The 20,856-nt window shown below is 32.5% G+C and overlaps 2 protein-coding genes across 5 annotated transcripts in view; both read left to right on the top strand.

Moving 5' to 3' along the window:
• Positions 1-20,856, top strand: part of LOC114327208 (scavenger receptor class B member 1) — a 633,383-nt gene that overhangs the window by 441,969 nt on the left and 170,558 nt on the right. For all 4 annotated transcript variants that reach the window (XM_028275754.2, XM_028275763.2, XM_028275773.2 and 1 more), the window contains one exon: positions 5,667-5,828. In XM_028275754.2, the coding sequence (XP_028131555.1) occupies positions 5,693-5,828 (136 nt within the window). In that variant the 5' untranslated portion in view covers positions 5,667-5,692. The remainder of the gene's footprint in view (positions 1-5,666; positions 5,829-20,856) is intronic.
• Positions 6,291-8,318, top strand: LOC126883359 (piggyBac transposable element-derived protein 4-like). Its single transcript, XM_050648829.1, has 2 exons — positions 6,291-6,580; positions 6,642-8,318. The coding sequence occupies exons 1-2, from the start codon at positions 6,356-6,358 to the stop codon at positions 8,118-8,120; spliced, it is 1,704 nt and encodes a 567-aa protein (XP_050504786.1). The 5' UTR covers positions 6,291-6,355; the 3' UTR covers positions 8,121-8,318.

Here is a 20,856-nt window from a genome sequence, read left to right as displayed (position 1 = left end):
ATATTTATTTATACAAGGTGCTCAAAAAAACATATTTTTCAATAAAATAATTGAGACAAAAAGAAGAATGTATGTAATTTATTTCATTCAAAATACGTTTTACTGTTGTCAGAAAACAGGAAAAAAATGTTTATTTGACAAATAAATATTGTTTTTCGCTTAAATTCAATGTTAAAGCTGCCACCCACCTGTCTCTTGGCAGTTTGAACATTTCGTTTAAACGAAAATCAATGTTTATTTGTCAAATAAATTTTTTTTCTGTTTACTGACAGTAGTAAAATGCATTTTGATTTAAAATAAATTACATATATTCTTCTTTTTGTTTCACTTATTTTAATTTAAAAAATGTTTATTTGAACACCCTGTATAAATAATTATGTTAATGTTTATATTATTGGATAGAGAATTAAATATCCTCTCAAATGAGCTATCACATGACCCCTGTTTATATTTAAAAAAATCATCGATTACGTCATCACGCCCAGATGGATGACGTCACGAGGATGATATATATGCCAAAAAATCGTAATTTAAAAATAAAAATCGACCTGTTTCGGGATTTTTCCTTAAAGTCACCGGTTTATGAAATAACGAATTTATGCGTTACTTTATGGACGCACTGTATAATATCATAATATTTAAAAAGTAGGTACCGACCTTATTTTGATCATAAATCGCTCAATTCCTATGCTAGAAACTTTTTTTTGAAAGGTATAATTGTAGTTAAAAAAATATTCTTTAAGTTTTCCTCTAAATATAAAGTTTTTTCGTTATTTGGCTTTGAATATTTCAAATTATGCATTTGACGAAAAAAGCTAACCTTTAAGATGCCGTATCTCAGTTTGTATTGGTTGTAGAATAATTATAAAAAATGCTTTTGCCTGTGTTTCTAAAAGATTCAATTTTTAAAGCTACAGTTTTTTTATAAACTGTATATTGTTATTCTCAAAAAAACCTCCAAGAAGTCGATTTTTTCGTCGACAAACTGTTGCTTTCAACGGCGAATGCCTCGAAAAATATTAGTTTTACGAAGAAAACGCAAAGAACATTTTTTTAGAATAACATTTTCCATCGATTTCCCTGGTTAAAATGTAATGAAAAATTCCCGCCCCCGAGATGGGGTGGCAACTATCTCTAAGGTTTTAGCGTACAGCGGCATGCTATAGAAAATTATCATTGGGCTATTCCCTACCTTCTGTGAAAATTTCAAGTAAATCCATGATAAACGAGAAAATTTCGAGCCAAAATGCTTTATTTCCTGGCCTATTATCCGGTAACATTTAATTTCTAGAATCGGTTGTTTCTGTGAATCAACTTTTTTTAAATGGCATTGGGAAGAGTATAGTTTAACTAGTTGGAGTCTACTTTTACTAGTAAATGTTGAATAAAAATCTTCATTTTATAGTTATAATCAACTTTTACTGAAACCAGCCGTTTGAGTTGACTCGAACTAGGAATACGAGTAGTCAACTCCAACTGGATAATCAACTTGAACTGTAACATATCTACTCTTTGTATACATTACCAATATGCCGTTTGTTAATAAATTTAATGTTAAATTACGCTGTGTCTAGGTACACGCTAACGTGTACGCAAATAAAAAAGTTAGGTACACGCGAATTAAACTTCATCAAGCCAGTGACGTCATTATTTAGCGTGCGCAGTGACTTTATATTTTGGTACACGCTATTTTGATATGTTTTGTTGTTTGTTTGATAGAAAATATTTTTAATAAGGGAAGGGGAAGGGAAGCAAACTTAATATGTATATAAAAGTATATATTCAGGTTAGCAAAATAAATATTAGTTAACATGATATATACAAAATATTGCTAAAATAATTTTTTTACGTAAATTAATTATACCAGTTTACATTGGTGTTAATTTTTGCTGTGGTGATTATTTTTATTTATACAGGCGGGAGTTGAACTTGTTACGATTTTCATAGAAAATTGGTTATAACTTTGTAAATACCCTGTATAACATAATAAACCTTTATATTTTTGTGATATGGAAGTTAAGAAGATTTTGAACATAAAATAAAATATAGGGTGTTGCATTTAAAAGAACATGTTTGGTCTACCACTATATTATCGAACGCCCTGTAACATTCTAACTAATTTTAGTAATTTTGTAATATGAAGCCATTGTTTATCATGAAGCTCAAAGTTTGCTAAAATTTTTGTTACTAAATTTTATTGCTATCTATATAGCGGATCTACTGAGCTTTATCACACTAATCAATCGCCCCGTATATTTTATCTTATTACTTCTGCTACCTAATCACGCATTTTTGTCTCTTATCTTTTTCATACTGTTTTAGAATGTTGTTAAACTCATTAAAAGAACTAAATAATTGTCCACACTCCATAGTTAATTAAAAAAAATACTAAACAAATAAAAAATAAGGAAACTCTTTATAAATCAATACTAAAGTGTAAACATAAAGCGATTAGACAAATTCTAACCACACTCTAACGCTCGCGATACTTATACAGATACTTAATACCACAGCATACACGCGGCTCAAATTAGCGTGTACCAAAAAACCCAGTCATAGTACACGCTAAATAATGACGTCGCTGACTTGATGACGTTTAAGCGTGTACCTAACTTTTTTATTTGCGTACACGTTAGCGTGTACCTAGACACAGCGGTTAAATTAACCTTGAAAATGGTTTAAACATTTTATGACAAAATAAATTTTACGATATTTTTAGTACGATTTTTGTTGAAAAATTATAGGAATAGATCATTTCCCACTACCATCTACCAGTTACCGTTACAGTTACCGTTCTTTAATTCCTTCTGAATTTTTAATCTGTTATTGCTTATGTAGGTGGTTTGTCCTTTCTCTCTCCCTCTCTCTCTCTTTCACTTCTCATTAAAAAAAATTATTAATTGTCATCCCCCATTTAATTCGTTCTCTATTGATAATAATATATATTCAACGGTTATAGTATCTAATTTTCATGCAAATTAAAAAGTACCCACTTCATTTAATATCTACAGAAGCATAACTGTCTAACTGAATTAACGTACTAACTCGATAATAAGGTGTACTGATTTAAAAGAGGACACACTAACTGCTCACGTCCTATCATTAGTACGTCCAATATTTTCATTTGAAAAATTTCTCTTTTCTTAATGCGAGCTCTTTTCAGATTAAGTAGATAATAATGAACAAATAGAACGTAAAGCTGCAAAGTACCGACCAACGGTACAATTTATGTATAATAATAATTATTATATTTCGCATATGAAATATAGGTAGCTTTTAGTTTGGTAATATGAACAAGGTGACATTAAAAAGTCAAGAACAAAATATATTTCATCAAAAATCAAATATGTACTAAGGATTGCATTCGAAAACGTCTCATTTCTTTAGATTGCTCAATATAATATATACTAAAAATACTCCACCTAAATTTATTTTTTAAACCATTGCTTGACCTTGTAGTAGACTATCAATCATATTACGATATTATTTGTAACCATACGTTTTATAGACACATAATTTAAAATAGAAATCAAAAATGAATATCCATTTTCAATTTCGTTGCAACACGAAACTACAGCCGCATCATTATTCCAGTTCAATTAGAGAGAGCAGCAAGCACCTCTACTTGTTTCGAAACTTATAAGTCTCTCATCAGGAGGCACATATGCTACCCTCTCTGACCCAACTAGGTCAAACCCCGGCGTGCAGTCACGGATTGCAACGAACGAAATAGCAGGGATGCCCTAGCGGCAACTGTTAGCAAAAGACTAAGTTTTCAATCTAATAGCACAAAAAACAACACCAAAAAATGTTACTCTACATCCTACCAGACTGAAAACAATGGGAACCTTTTCTGGTAACACCTCCGAGGCTTCTACAATTTGCAAGCCATAACGGATGCTGAGACTAAGGAAGATGAGGGAATTTTACAATTTATAATTCACGTCCCATGGTAAAGTTCCGACGAGAATGGTTGCCTTCGTACTCCAATCAGATTTAACATGTAAATCAAAAATGAATAACCATTGTATAAAACAAATACATAATTTATGTATACAATAATTATTTATTACAATTTATGTTCGACATTTATAACACGCGACATTAAGAAAACTATTAACTCCGTATCATAGAATTGATAGAATGTCTTTTATTTATACTATTTACTGTCGGTTCTGGAATTTTCGTTGGAGGCGACGATCAGTCTGGTAATGTTTCTAGTCTTTTCGACGCGAACGTCGAATAATACGGAATTAGTAGACCCCAATCGATAGGAACCAATCGATTGGAAGCAAAATTTGAGCTGTACCAACCAAAAGAACAGGCTGGTTTTCGCCCCAACTACGGTACAAATGACCACCTACAGTGCCTCAAAGTCTTGATTGAAAAATCAATTGAATATAATAGACCTCTAGTTCTAACGTTTATAGACTTCCATAAAGCGTTTGATACTATCGAATTACCCGCACTACTTAAGGCATTGGAAGAGTGTCGAATTGATCATAGGTACACCAATATTATAGAAAATATATACAGAAATGCTACAACAACTATAAATCTGCACGGTCCTACCAATAAGATATATATCAGGAGAGATATTCGACAGGGAGATACTATGTCGCCTAAGTTGTTCATTACTGTACTTGAACATGCTTTGAAATCACTGGAATGGGAAAATAAAGGAATAAATATCGATGGTGAGATGCTCAGTCATCTACGATTCGCAGATGATATTGTTCTGATTTCAGATGACCTAAAAACTGCCAATGATATGTTGAATGAACTCCGCAATGCAGCACGTAAAGTAGGTCTAAATATTAATTACCAAAAGACCAAAATGATGACGAATTTAGTTCCGAGCCATCCTTTAAAGGTAGAAGACGTCGAAATTGAAGTTGTTGACAGCTACATATACCTTGGACATACGGTAAAAATTAGCAGAGACAATCAAACTGCTGAGCTGCTAAGAAGAATAACTCTGGGATGGGCAGCATATGGAAGACTACGTGATATTTTTAAAGGTGATATACCTATCAGCTTAAAAAGAAGAGCCTTTAATCAATGTGTCCTGCCTGTTCTTACATATGGCGCAGAGATACTTACCCTAATAAGGACATCTGCACGAAAACTACAAGTGACGCAACGTAGAATGGAAAGATCATTGTTGGGCATAACGTTAAGAGATAGGGTAAGAAACGAAGAAATTCGTAGAAGAAGTGGTGTAGAAGACATAATAAAACACATAGCCAAAATTAAATGGAAGTGGGCAGGACACGTCGCTAGAATGAGAGATGATAGGTGGACCAAAAAAATCTTGGAATGGAGACCGAGAGCGGATAGACGAAACCCGGGAAGACCACCCACAAGATGGACTGACGACATAAAGAGGATTTGTACCAACTGGATTGCAGCAGCGCAGGATAGATCTGAATGGAAGTTTTTCGAGGAGGCCTATGTTCAGCAGTGGACGACTATGGGCTGATGATGAGTAGACCCCAACTACCTTACAACAGGTACTTGACGGTTGTTTACTATTCATAGAGGGTCCGATTTAGCCGTCATTTACAGGTGACTAACGTAACACTGTTTACCAAAAAATATTAAATGAACTTAAAAAATAACAAAAACTGTAAACAGTGACTAAATTATGTTTACTCTTGTTACAGGTCATACCCTTAGCGGGTAACGAACGATGGGACTTTATAAACAGTACTTTAGACTAACGCGATATGCCAAAAACCAGTTCATTGGAATCAGCAACTCGCAGAAAAAAAGTGGTCAAGATGACGTTCCACTTCAAATGCTCGTATCACAACACTTTAGTCACAGTAAGTATTCAGTTTTTATCTTATTTAACCCTTAACACGTTCAATGCCAATAACGCGCTGGCGCGTCGATACATGACTTTAGCTAGGTGCCGACGACGCTCTCGCGCGTTCAGACTTTCATCGATTATTATCTTGGATTATTTCACTGGCGCTGCAACAGGGCTTTTTATATTTTAAAGGCAGGTAACTAGAGGTATCAATTCTCTAATTTTGTTCTTGGTTTTTCGATTTATGACTTTTTGTCCCGATAGGATGTGTATATCTGTTGGCTTTGTATTAAGTGTAAATATCAGTAATAGCACATATAATTCTGCAAATGCTTATTAATTTATCGGATTACTAACCGTGTAAAAATTAAACATTCCCAGATTTCGGTATTTCCCCTATTTTCTAGAGTCGCTAATCGTAAAGCTTGGTAATACCCGGATAATTTCGGTGTTTCCCCTAAATGTTATTTGAGTTCTTTTACATCTCGTTTGGTTATTTTATATTTGAATGGCATAGGGTAAGCATACGGAAGTGCAAAAATGAATAACACTGACGATATTTTACAAAGTGGCTCAAATTCAAATAAAAAAATAAAATTAGATATGAAAAAAAAATTAACAGAGGAAGAACTTTTGAGATTATTAGAAACAAGCGATGAAGAATTTAGTGACTTTCTTGATTCAGACAGTGAATATTTACCAGAATCTGAGGATGAAATTGAAAATACTTTACCTACAGCACTTATTGAGGATACGGAAGATACGGTATGTTACAAAATTAAATGCAAATATTAACTTTTTATTAAAACATATTATTTAATTGTAGCCTAATCTACTCGTTGATGTTGATGAAAGCGATAAATGGAAAGAAAATTTTGATGGTATGAAAAATTTTCCTTTTTTAAAACACCAAGAGTTACTAGTAGAAGTTTCCGATAATAATCCAGTTGACTTTTTTCGGATGCTACTTACAGATGAATGTTTGCAGCAAGTATGTGATGAGACAAACAGGTATGCCGAGCACATTTTCTTATCTAATGCAGGGGCGACACATTCTAGGATTTTCGATTGGAAAATTTTGACTTCCGAAGAACTGCTAGTCTTTTTAGGATTAGTTCTACACATGGGTCATATTTCGTTGCCTAGGATTGAGGATTATTGGAAAAAGAAAGATCCTCTTTTTGCTAATGCAATTTTTTCCACTTTTATGGGCCGGAACAGATTTATGGTCATAATGCGATGTTTGCATTTTAATAATAATCCAGAAGAGGGAGAACAAGTACCTGAAGACAGAATTTATAAAATTAGACCGATGATAAACTTTTTCAATAAGAGAATGGAAGAAGTTTATTATCCTGATCGTAATTTGAGCTTAGATGAGTCAATGGTATTACACAGAGGACGACTTAATTTTAGACAATACTTAAAAAACAAAAAACATAAATATGGGATTAAGTTGTATATGTTGACCGAACCAAATGGTCTAATTTTAAAATTTTTAGTTTATTCTGGAATGTTTGACGATTCAGGTGGAAAAGGACATGTTAATAAAGTGGTTTTGCACCTTTTAGAAGGGAAACTAAATGTAGGCCATTGCGTTTACATGGACAATTTTTACAACAGCTTTGATTTAGCTAAAAATTTACTTGAATTTTCCACTTACTGCACAGGAACTCTTAGAATTGACCGTAAAAATAATCCGGCAGAAGTAAGGCAAGAAAAACTTGCTAAAGGTGCAACAATTGCCCGTTGCCGAAAAGGGGTATTAGTTGGCAAATGGAAGGATAAAAGGGACGTTTACTATATAACAACAGAATGTCAAAACACTTTACAAGAAGTTACAACAAGAAGAGGTCAACATGTAATAAAACCAGAGCCTATTATCAGATATAATAAAAATATGTCTGGTATTGACCGGCAAGACCAGATGCTTGCCTATTATCCGAGTCAACGAAAAACTGTACGATGGCCAACAAAAATATTTATACATGTTATACAGATGATGGCTATAAATGCCCACATACTATACAACAAGTACTCTGGAAAAAAGATTGGTCTTTACGAATTTCGTTTACAACTCGTTAGATCCCTTTTAAAAGTTATTAATTCTGAAGCCAAACTTGTTCCAAAAGATCATTCAGTAACAAAACGAGAGGTAAAGGATGTAAAGGGAAAAGTTATGAGAAAACGCTGTAAAACTTGCAGTCAACAAAATATTCGTAAAGATACAATTTACGAATGCAAAGCCTGTCCCGATACCCCTGGATTTTGTCTGGATTGCTGTCAAATATCCCACAAAGTTTAATGTTTTTTTATTTACTTATAATTTATGTTATTTTGTATTTCTTGTTTTGTTTTGTATTAGTAAATAAATGTTCCTACTGATTTTTATCAATATTATTTACAAAACGCACCAGCGCGTCGAACGGCGTATGTATACAAATACTAGAGTCGAGCGCCACTGACGCTCTGGCGCGTTCACCACCAACTCCTCTTGTATATATGTGCATTTAGTTTAAAAATACTTACTTTATTCGGACTTTTCCAGAAACTAATAAATAAACGTTTTTGTATCAAAAACAGTAAGCGGCTCCTGGTGAAAGCCTACCCAGAATGGACCGGCAGTTAACGTGTTAACCGGTCACATGCCCTCTGACAGACTGTAGCATAAACATATTCTAAAGATTATTGCGAAAAACTCCACCCATCGGCATTAAGCTTCTTCTTCTTCTTCTTTCTCCCTTTCCCTATACCCTTTCAGGTGTCGGATTTGGGTTTAGTATTTGATTTATTATTGTTATTACTACTACTACTACTTATACTATCTATACTACCAATATTTCCACCACCCATCCTATTTCTATTGTTATGTTTAACATTTGAATTCCTAAACCTAATCTTATCACTAATCAAGTCTATACTTTTATTTTCATTGTCCAGTGTATTCGTAATTTCCTTGTTTTCTGATCCTTGTCTGGCCTCTACTTCGGCTCTTCTCTGTCGCCCTGCTAGTTTTTTGGACTCGCTACCTCCACTACTTTTTCCTCATTGTAGTTCCATCTCCATTCCTTACCATCCACTGTAATTTTGTTGTACCCAATTTTCACTGTTTTTCTTTTATCTCTCATCTCCCTTGCTTTGTCTCTTAGAGATTTTATTTTTTCTATTATATCCATATTATCCATATTTTCTTGGGTTCAACATTCTTTAGTTTGTTTCAATTTCGTAGAATGGCTGTTTTCTCTTCTCTGTTTCCTAGTTCTATTAAGCATGCTCTAATTCCAATCTGCTCTTTTAATATTAATATTTACTCTTAAATGCTTTCCAATCATATTTGTTGCTCTTTCTTTCAGAGCTGCTGAATCACCAGTATCTATTTCTAACCCATTAATAATTCAATTATTTTTCCTTTTGTCTTTATCCAGTATTTCTACTGTTCGTTGGAGTTCCTTTATACCTTCGGTTATCTTTTTATTTTGTTTTTTAATCAATTCATTTTCTTCTATCAAGTCTTGTCTTTCCTTAGTCCATTCATTTTTCATTTTTTGGATTTCTAGTTTTATATTATTTATTTCTTCATTATTTTATTTTATCTCTTCTTTTAGTTCTTTTGTATCACTTCTGGTCTCCTTATTTTCTTCCTCCATTTCTGTTTTTAAGTTATTTATTTCTGTTTCGTGTAAGTCGGCATCAAGCTTCATATATTCCTAATAATATTGGTTGTTTAGCAGTCGGTTCATTTGGAAGGAGAAATAATCACTCCTTGCAAAGTCTTAAAAATTCAGTTTTTAGTAGTCTGCCAGGCGGAATGTCTCTGTTCGTGTGACTAAATTGATGACGTTAAATGCGTGTTCAGTACATGTTTTATAATATCAAGCTGTTTTTCTTATTTCTGTTTAAGTTGGACAAATTTCCAGCGCTATCGCTTAAAAATACGTATTTGAACTATTTCCTTTTTTTCTGTAACGATAAATGAAAAGCTACGCATTTTTAGGGGTTATACTCTCAATACAGAGTTACTGTCAATAATCTTTCCACTTTTACATATATCTTAGATTTATTTACTGTACCTTATAATCAACCAATATGTAGATATGTACATACCTATACGGTACTATATTAATAAGTACCTAAATTTAAAAAAATTATTTACGCGGTTATCTCCTTTAAACTGTCAGACGGCATGTCTCCGTTCGTGTGCTAAAATTAGGCCTCTCCAGTTAAGGGTTAAAAAATCAATGTATTTTGTATACTATATGGGGAAACCACGTTAATATTAGCAGTCCACAGTCCATAGTATTTGATATTAGTTACATTTTTACTGACACATCTGTCAGTCGTCCAAGAAACAAACAGATAATTAGTTATGTATATTGGTGTAAGTTTAGGAGACTAGTCTTTATCTTTAATGTCACACACACATTTATAATTGGAGTTTAATCTTATTTAATATTGAGAGTAAACCAGCGCCGGTTTAACCAGGGGTCTTTTGGGTGCTGTAGCACCGGGCGGTTGAAGGTTCTAGGGCGGTACGCGCGAAGCGCGTGCTGTTCCGAAATTATATGATTATGGTAAAATAAAATTTGCATACAAATCCACATGATATAATAATAAAAAATTTTCTGTTTTATCATTAACTTGAAAACTTAACAATAATTTATAAATAAATTATTATTATTAACGTCGACGTACCTATATGGTTTATGCACTGTGTTCAGTTTATGTTATCTAAATGTCAGATAACGTACAAACATGCCGCGCGCCCTAAAATTATATCATTCTACAGCGGTTAAGAATAATGTGCGAACACCGCAAAATCAGTGTTGCCAATCTGCGGATAATTATCCGATTTGCGTACCTTTTGGAGAGTTGTCGTATCTTCTTCGTACCTTTAAATAAATCGGATATTTGCGGATATTTTTCAATATATCTACCATCGACTAAAACTTTCTCATCCATATACATATTCCCAACACCAACAACACATTAATTTTGTTTGGTTCCACACAAATTTTTATAAATAGCCTATACTTGATGAATGTTAGCGACATCCGATACTTTTCATCTTTTGACAAAAGGGACATGTGCCGATTCTTTTGTTTAGAATTTAAATGCACAAGTGCATCCACTTAAGGCATACTAATCCAATTCAAATTTCAAAAACCGTTATACAGTGTGAAAGGCACTTACGGAATAAAATTATTTGTGTCCTTGTTTTAAAGAACTATAGAAAGCGCTGGGACCAGTCGATTTTAATATATATAAATGTGCATTTTTTAAATATAAATTTAAATCTACAGGGTGATTGACGCAAGCCTGGCAGAGTCCATATGTTTTATTTTTATTGGAACACCCTATATATTTTTATATTTTTAAAAGCTGCTTAACAACCAATTTTAACGAAATATAATTAACAATAATACAGAGTGAAATTTTGAAATTAGAAAGTATGGAAACTACTTATGGAATAAAATTGTTTGTGTACTTATTTTAGAAAATTATTAAAAAATGCTGTGACCCGTTAACTTTTAAATTCAAATGGGCGCTTTATAAACATAGATTTAAATATACAGGGTGCGTCACGAAAGTCTAGCATAGTCCATGATCTTTAGTTTTAATGAATCACCCAGTATATTTTTGTGTTATTAGAAGCTAATGTTTTACCTAATTATATTTATGATTTTTTTGATGAATGTAATGGTACTATGCAGAAAAGAACTTTCTGGCACAGAAACGTCACTTTTCTGCACACTACTGTCAGTTATTCTGTGAGAACATATTAAGTTTGTTAACATACAATTGTGCAGAAAAATGCATTTGGAATAGTGGTTGTAGAATAATCTACTTATCTGAAACTAGTAATATCTAGATATCTACTAATTAACTCAAAGATCCTTCAAATTTTTTGCCTATAAAAATTATTTAGCCGGACATTTAACGTTGAAGGCACCACGGGTATTATGGATAATAACTTTGATACCTTAATAACTACAAGACTGTCAAATACATTTCTATTGTTTTAGTTGTAATAAATCTTTAGTTGTTAAAAGAGCGTAGGCGCAAAATTTTGGACCAATAATCTTGAAACTTATTCATTTTTTTCGAATCTTGAGAAAACTAATCAATATTTTTGAAAAATTTGAACGCAGAATGAAAGATTACATTATTATCGAAGGCTGAAAGTCCCTTAGAATAAACAAAATGTTTCTTTTGAATGAGATATTTGAAATTAAAAATCACACTCAATATTCTCTTTTCCTTTTACCCCTGTAACATATTAGAATAAAAATTATAGAAGTCTTCAGAGACTTTCGGCCCTCGGTATTAATGTAATCTTTCATTCTGCGTTTAAATTTTTAAATAATACTTATAGCTGTCTCAGGACTCGAAAAAATAATGCATTTTAAAAGCATTGACCAGAAATTTTGCGCCTATGCTTTTAATGTAGCTGTAGCGTTATATTAATAAATTAATATAACGATCCAAATAATGAAATATTTATATTTATTTATTTATTTAGAATTTAACACTTACTATAATACAAAATACGAATAATATAATAATAGTAAGTAAATAGTATTTACATACATGAATTAGGTAATAATCAGCTAGGATACAAGATTTTCATCTATAAACGAAAATTTTTGAACTTTGAAATAGAGAATCCAGTATAGTAGATTAAAGGGCCGGTTGCGGTTGTTCGAACGCTAATCAGAAATGGGATCAACTCATTATTATCAAATATTTAATATTTAATTACTGTCAATGTCAACTTTGATTGGGTTGCTGAAAACATAATTGATTACAATTATAAGATTAGATTAATTAATCAATTATCTTAATAATTGTTACGTTAATTGATAATTAATAATTAATTAATCAATCAATTATGGTAATTATCATAATGATAATTGATTACAATCAACTGATTGGCGTACGAACAACGGATTTTGTTATTTGATGGTTGTTAAGGGGACTAAAAGAATAACATTGGCAACATTGATTTTAATAACAGAATAATTTTTGACCTTGCGTACCTTTTCGTGACAAATCGGATATTTTTCGAGCGATTATCGGATAATCTAGAGAAATGCGATTGGCAACACTGCGCAAAATACACGTTTGGGTTGGCAGACGGCCTGACGGGTGCCGACCGGCGCGCCGCGCCGAAATAATAAAACAGAAACTGCTTACTACTTGAACACTTGAACCAGAAAACAATAAGGCGTAGGTCGGTAGAGTTGATTAGTAAAATTTGTTCTATCCTATTAATACAGACCAGGCAGTTGTATAAATACGAGTAGAAATAGAAATACCTACAAACGTACAACTAAATTAAGGTAAGATGTTTGACTTACATTTGAAACTGTATAGGTAATTATAATTTGTAAATATCAATATAATCAATATTATAATTATAATCAATATTCAATAGAAAAATATGGAAGGGCGGAAACAACCTGGATCTTTCTGGAGTAAAAGGAAACAAGAAAAGCAAGAAAGACAAAATAAAATTTTGAAAGGTATACCCAAAATGACAGCATTTTTTACACCTGATGGAAATCAAGAAGACGACACTACAAATATTTCCCAACCCGGCAGTAGTTCTAGTGCTACTAGTGATAAATATATTCATATTCAACCACATGAACTTATTTTGGAGACTTCAGAATTAGTACCAGAGCCAGAGCACTTAGTATCACCTGTTTCAAAAGTATTAGAATATGAAGAAGCAACCACCAGTAACTCGGGTAAGGCATATTTAATTTTTTTTAACGAGGCTAAAATGCAAAAAGATAAAGGTGCCTTTACAAATGGTAAATAAAACAGGACAATGACAAATATTTTTTTTATTTCTTGTCAGATCCAAAACAGGATTTACTTAATTTTAAAGATCCGGCACTTTGGCAAGATTCCCATAATTATGCAGAAATGATTCTAGAAAAATGGGTCGAACAGAATCTTACAGATATGGACTTTTCAATGTCAAAAAGAAATTTCGGGGAACAACACAGGTATGCCGGTAAGCAAATATTTTATAAAAGACTTGTTAATGGAGAAGTGGTTCGCCGCGATTGGGCAATTTACTCCGAGAGCACTGGCAATATATTTTGTCTTTATTGTGTATTATTTGGAAATAAAAAGAACCAATTTAAAACAGGATTTTCATTATGGAATAAAAGTAAGGAAAGATTAGACGAACATGAAAGATCCAATGATCATATAGATAATCTGAAAATGTATATGACTCGCTTGTTAAAGCAAGGAAGAGTTAATGTAGAACTCGAAAAGGAAATTAGCACTGCGAAAGAATATTGGGTGAAAGTACTAGAAAGAATCATAAGTGTAATAAAGTTTCTGGCTACCAGGGAATTGGCATTTAGAGATACTCATGAAAGAATTGGCGAAAAACGGAATGGAAACTACTTAGGTTTACTGGAACTATTGTCAGAATATGATCCATTTTTGAAAGATCATATTAATAAACGAGCAAATTTAGGTAAGGGCACAACGTCATATTATCTATCAAAAGATATATGTAACGAATTACTGAATATTTTATCCAATCGAGTCATTGATGAAATTGTTAGACAAATTAAGGCAAACAAATACTATTCTATAAGTGTAAATTCAACACCTGACATAACACACCATGACCAACTTACAGTGATTTTGAGATATTGTGACAATAAAGGGAATCCCGTGGAAAGATTCGTGGGATTTTATAAAAACACTGGGCATAGCTCACAACAACTTGAGGAAACAGTTATTGGGATGTTAGAGTCTTTGAAATTAGATATTAAGAACTGTACAGGCCAGTCTTACGACAATGCCAGTAATATGAGTGGAAAGTATTCTGGTTTAAAAGCACATATTAAAGCTTACAATGATTTAGCTCTCTTTGTGCCGTGTGCAGCTCGCTCTTTAAATTTGGTTGTCCAAAATGCAGCAGATTGTTGTTTGGAAGCAACATCTTTTCTTATGTTGGTACAAGCTATCTACAATTTTTTCTCCGTGTCTACACATAGGTGGGAGTTATTGTCTCGTGCAATAAAGGATTCGGCTGAGTCGGGGCAGACACTGTTACCTAAGAGAGTGAATACAACCCGTTGGTCTTCTCGTTTTGATGCCGTAAAAGCGTTAAAAAGCAATTATGGTTTGATTAAAACATGTTTGATTGGAATATCAACGGATATAAATGAGAAAAACATAGTAAGAGTTGAAGCAGCTTCTCTATCGGAAAAACTTGATTTGTTGGAAAACGGAATAATTTTATCATTTTGGCTTGACGTTTTACAAAGGGTTAATGAAGTGAATAAATCAGTACAAAAGAAAAATATGGATTTAAGCACAACCGCTCATCTGTTATCATCTTTAGCAGATTACTTTGATTTCTTACCTGATCGTTTTGATCACTACGAGGCCTTAGGAATGTTGTTAACAGGGAACGAAAATTATGCTGAGAAGAGGATTATCAAAAAAAAAAATTGCAATTAGGAGAAATGAATTCGGAGGCAAGCTTAAGCCAAAAAGAAAAAATGCGAACACAATGTTATGTTTTTATAATAGACAATCTTAAGTCGGAGATTATTCGCCGATCTGATAGTTATAAATCTTGTTCAAGAGCATTTGAATTTTTGTTTAAACTAAAAGCTACGGAAGATGAAGATATTTTCAGATCGGCAACCGAATTCCAACAAAACTACAAGGAGGATTTGGACGAGTATTTTCCCCAAGAATGTGTTCATTTAAATCATTTGTTAGCGTCTCTTCCCCAATTAAAAATAGACACTCCTATAGAATTGGTACAGGCTTTATACGAAAATAAATTAATATCTTCATTTAGAAAAGTTAATATTTTCCTGCGTATTTTTTCTCCATAATGGTCGCAAATGCAAGTGGCGAACGCTCTCTTTCGACACTAAAAAGGGTAAAGACCTACTTAAGAAATGCAATTTCCCAAGAAAATTTGAACTCCTTAGCAGTCTTATCCATTAACGAGGACCTGCTCAATGAATTAAATATAAGTGATATCATCGAAAACTTTGCTTCAGTAAAATCAAGAAAACAAGCTTTTCAATAGTAAAGGTATTTGCTTACCTACCTGATGTTACCTGTTTGAATGTTATTAAGTAAATTTTTATTTTACTTTGTGAAGTTCGCCCTTAATTTTTTCCTTGTATATTGTTAGTTTTCATTTAAGTTTGAAACCAAAAAAAGTTGTAATTGTTTTTTTTATTTTAATAAACTTGTATTCAAAATATGTTTTGTTGAATTGAAATAAAGTTAAGAAATATTTTTGAGCCTGGGTGTGGCATCCGTATCAGCACCGGGCGGCAGACTGTGTTAAACCGGCACTGGAGTAAACTAAATGCAAGCCCAAACACTTACCATCAAAAAGTATCAAAAAAAATTATTTTTGACATACTGAAATATATACCAGGAAAAACTAGATAATATATTAAAACAAACAGCGGAAAATGGAAATATCTGAAAAAAGCATAATAATAGCAGTGAAAGAAACCTGCTGAAAGACTAAAATATCAAATAAGTATAAAAATAGAAGAACCGAATGGAAGACAGAGGAGATACAAGCAAAAGTAAAGAGGAAAAAAAAAGAAAAAATGGAAGAGACACTTAATCACGAAAAGACTCCCAACCCTCCCCATTACAGTTAGTTGGTATCAGAAATATAAACGAAGTATCACCTCAACATTTGGAAACGCATCATTCACATTCATTTCTTCTAGCAATCGGTATGATAGCAATCGGTATCATACATTTAAAGTTCTTTGCTTATACTTAATGAGCAGATTTCCTCTTTGAAAAATTCCACAAATTGTATTAGTTCGACACCTAGGATTTTATCTAAATCATTGCTACAGATGTCAGTACCTAAGCTTTGATAGCTCTGAAGCTAAATGATGTCTTCTTCTTCATCTCTATCGGGCCAGCTCTATCGAGCATTGGCTATCAAATTGGCTATAGTAATTTTGTTCACGGCAGCTCGGAAAAGGGATGTAGAGGATCTGTTAAACCATTCTCTCAGGTTTTTAAGCCATGACGTTCTTCTTCGACCTGTCCCTCTTCTTCTGTCTACCTTGCCTTGTATTATTAAATGAAGTATATTATATCTCTCTGGGTGCCGTATAAAATGGCCAAAATATTGTACATATTATATGCATGATCAAAATATATCTAAATGATGTAAAAATTTAAAGTTGGAATGAATGGATTTATATGCAGAAAGCCTCTGACTTAAAGAGGTAATGAGGTGATCTATAATAGCGATAAAATTTTGAGTCCTAAATTTCTCTGATGTTGTCATTTCAGTCTCTTGTGATGTTCGATAATCCAGTGGAGTTAGTCGAATATTCCGTAGTCATTTTCTATGTGTCGAATATTCTTGACTTCCGCTTACATTCGCGCCTCGCGTCTCATATGTTTTGAAATTGTCACGTCTTGCTTTACTGTATAAATTCTTTAAGTAATCTAAGTGCTGCCACAAGGGCAATATTTGGATTTTAGAGAATACGACTTGAACTGTTTGTTTTCTCTAAGATTTCATTCCAAAACATTGCAAATATTCCTGTTTGCAGTAAGCGCATTCGAGTATACAAACAATTTGTATCCCTATGAGTTTTAAATTGTTGCTTCTGAAATTTTGAATAAGTCTACTTTAGCCTGATTATAATCTTTCACTACTGCCTTTGCGGTATCACTTCTGGATGACCATCTAGTATTAGTATTAACTCTTTTAGGAACAACAATATTTCTGCCACGGTCTGCGTTGCTGTCGCTTAAAGATGTACCTTTTAAACATTTGATTAACAAGTTGTATCTATATGTAGAGGAAGTGAAAATACATATAGTTCTTTTAAGAAATCAGATAATGCTGTAGCAGCAGAACAACACTCAGCTGCAGCTTTTGCAACTAAATTTAGAGAGTGGACGGCACAAGTGTTTGTATAAAACCAAAATAATTGTATGTTAATTTGCTGACATTTTTTGCGTTTGAGGCTTTGTGGGGGCCCCCGGAATGTGGGGTCCCGGGCAGCTGCCCAGCCTGCCACCCCTTAAATCCGGCCCTGTCCGTATTTAAAATAAAAGCCTTGAGCTATCCCTATTAAAATCTGTGGAAACTAATAAATTTAAAAATACAGACCTAATTCCGTATGAACAGTGACGGTTTAAGGCATCATGAGGCCCTAGGCGGCCATAAGAAGTAGGCCCCTTTATAGCGACCATTTATGTACTTAAAACAAATTTACAGATATTTATGTTATTACGACAATGTAAAAAAGAGCATTTTTCTTTTTTTTTATATTTCGCAACAACCTCTCGTTAATAGTCCATAGCTCATATGCCAAAGAAAAAAAAGGGATATTGTGTCGATATGTGATTTTGCTCTGGGTATGAGTGCCACCCCTTCGGGGGTGAAAAAACATACATTCAAAATAACTGCGGAAATGGATAAACTGATTAATTATATGTAACTTTTGTTCTATCAAGTTTTTTCACTAAATCAATAATTTTTGAGTTATTTTCAAGTGAATCTGTTCATTTTTTAACAAAAAAAAAACACATTTTTAGACAGTTTGTCGCAAATAACTACAAAATTAATTATTTTATCAAAAAAATATTCTTAGAAAAAATATAGCGTATCCAAATTTTAAAAAATGGTGTATGTATGAAGTATGTAGACCCAGTATAAGCAGAACTGGAGCTAATGAAAAGTAGATTCTTATTCGACAAATTCTAAATCAAATATTTCAACGTAAATAACCAAAAAATGAAGCACTTTTCGGTGAAAAATCATCAAAACTTTCATCACAAGTGTTAAAAAAGTTTTATTTTTTTTTTAAACAAGTTTCAAATATCAAAATTAAGCAAGTAAAGCTTAAAATAATAATGATTCCTTTTTTTTTGGCAAAAAAATCTTGAAAATTTATGAAAATCTTGAAAAAACTTTATAAGTACCTATATTATTTACATGATCTGTAAGTTTCACCGGTTCACAGTGGTTATATTTTAAAACATTAGGATTTAAAGTGAAACAAATTTTTTGAAATTTTGAAAAAAAATGTCTTTTTTTCAAAATAACTTAAAAATTATTAGTAGTACCCAAAAACTTAAAGAGTAAAAAATGTAGATTTTGCTTTTCTGAATATTTCAGATTTTTTATTTTTTGGAAGATAAAAATTGGTTAAGATATGACTGTTCAAATTTTGCATACACTGGGTAGAGAATTTTTCATTTATTAAAAATTAATAAATGAAAATAGTTTCTATCCTTGGGGGATCGGTACTCACCGCAGACGTTCGGATACAATTAGCGTCTCTTTGCAAGAACAATGACGACTTTGCTAAGTAACAAGACATTTACTTAACACACACACTACCCATTACACTAGGTACCTGATTGGAAAAATCCAATGTACCATGCCAATGGCCATTAGTTGTTGTCGAGGCATTAAGCCAAATAAAAAAAATTGCATACACTCGTGATTAGTGACTTGTTCAAGCCCTTTCTACTACAGCCCTTTTATAAATAAGCAATTTATACCGATAAAACTCACAGAGCATATAAACAATACATAAGTAAAGTAGCTTGTGAAGCGGTAAGGAATAATTTCATTTGGGATGCTAATTAGAGGATTATTTTCACCAGTTTTTTTTACCCAAAAAATGGAATCAACTTTACTCTGAGCGCATCTTGCTTACTTTTTATGCTAGAATTTTTTTAAAAAACAAAAAAACAATAATAATTGTTTTTTAAACATTTAAACAAGTTATGATGAGTTTTCCATGAAAAGTGCGTCATTTTTTGATGATTTCACTTTGAAATATTCGATTTTGAATTTGACAAATAATAAGAACCTACTTTTCATTAGCTACAACTCTGCTTCTACTGGGTCTACAGACTGCACACATACACCATTAGTTATTTGCTAAAAACCGTCTAAAAGCCTGTTATTTTTCGTTGAAAAATTAAGATATTCACTTCCAAATAACTCAAAATGCATTGACTTGATGAAAAAACTCTATTGAACAAAAGTTGCTTAGAATTAGTCAGTTCCGGACGTATTTAAACGGTATATTTTTTCACCTCCGAGAAGGGGTGGACTCAACTGTAGAGCAAAAACACACATTGGCACAATATCACTTTTTTCATTGACATGTTAGCTATGCTTATACCAAATTTCATGTCAATCCAAGCTCTTGATTCCCTCAAATTGAGGGAATGATTGGAACATGGAATATAAAAATGCCTTTGAAGATAAATGCTTAATTTGTCTTGAAGTCGGTTGTATTTTCCTGATATTTGACAGAAGACAAAGCAAAAAACTGAGTTTGATTGGAAATCATAAATTAACTATTCTCTTTTTTTGATTTTTGATTTTTTTAACATTTAAATTTTTTTTTAATTACTGCTTAAATAATTCAATATTAATTAATGCATTTCTGTGGGATGCGGGCCCCATGTAGTGCCCGGGCCCTAGGCGGCCGCCTAGTCCGCCTAATGGTTAATCCGGCACTGCGTATGAACAACTTGAGGCAAAGAGCTCCCCTCTCTTCAACGTATTCAGTTAAAGATTATAATAGACACACACTAAAATACATCACTTGAGAAAACAACTCTGCAGAAACCACTATAGTGACATTAATTTGTAATAAAATTTGAGGACGTATTGAAAAAGTTTTCAGTACTTATTTTATTCTTAGATAAATCTTCATAACCTTCTTAGATAATGTATTGAAAAAAAAAGTTGTTACAAAAGGATTTACAGTACATAATTAATATTTATTATTAAAAGCCACTGTCACTGCATAAAACATACTGAAACATTTGTGCATTCTTCTTTAAAGTTTACGGTCATTAACAAATCATTTTAATTATATAAATGACTTATTTCACAACCAATAGTTTAAGTTTAAGTACTCCTCTGGAGAACGACGTGTCAAATCTCCTGTAGCAATATTGATATTTCGCACATACTCATGGATGCATTATGTAAGTCCATTAACCGAAGATATTCA

The sequence above is a fragment of the Diabrotica virgifera genome, chromosome 4, assembly GCF_917563875.1.
Source record: "Diabrotica virgifera virgifera chromosome 4, PGI_DIABVI_V3a".
In the NCBI taxonomy this organism is placed as follows: domain Eukaryota; kingdom Metazoa; phylum Arthropoda; class Insecta; order Coleoptera; family Chrysomelidae; genus Diabrotica; species Diabrotica virgifera.
Note: the sequence above shows the minus strand (reverse complement) of the source record. Positions and strands in the feature narration are given on the sequence as shown.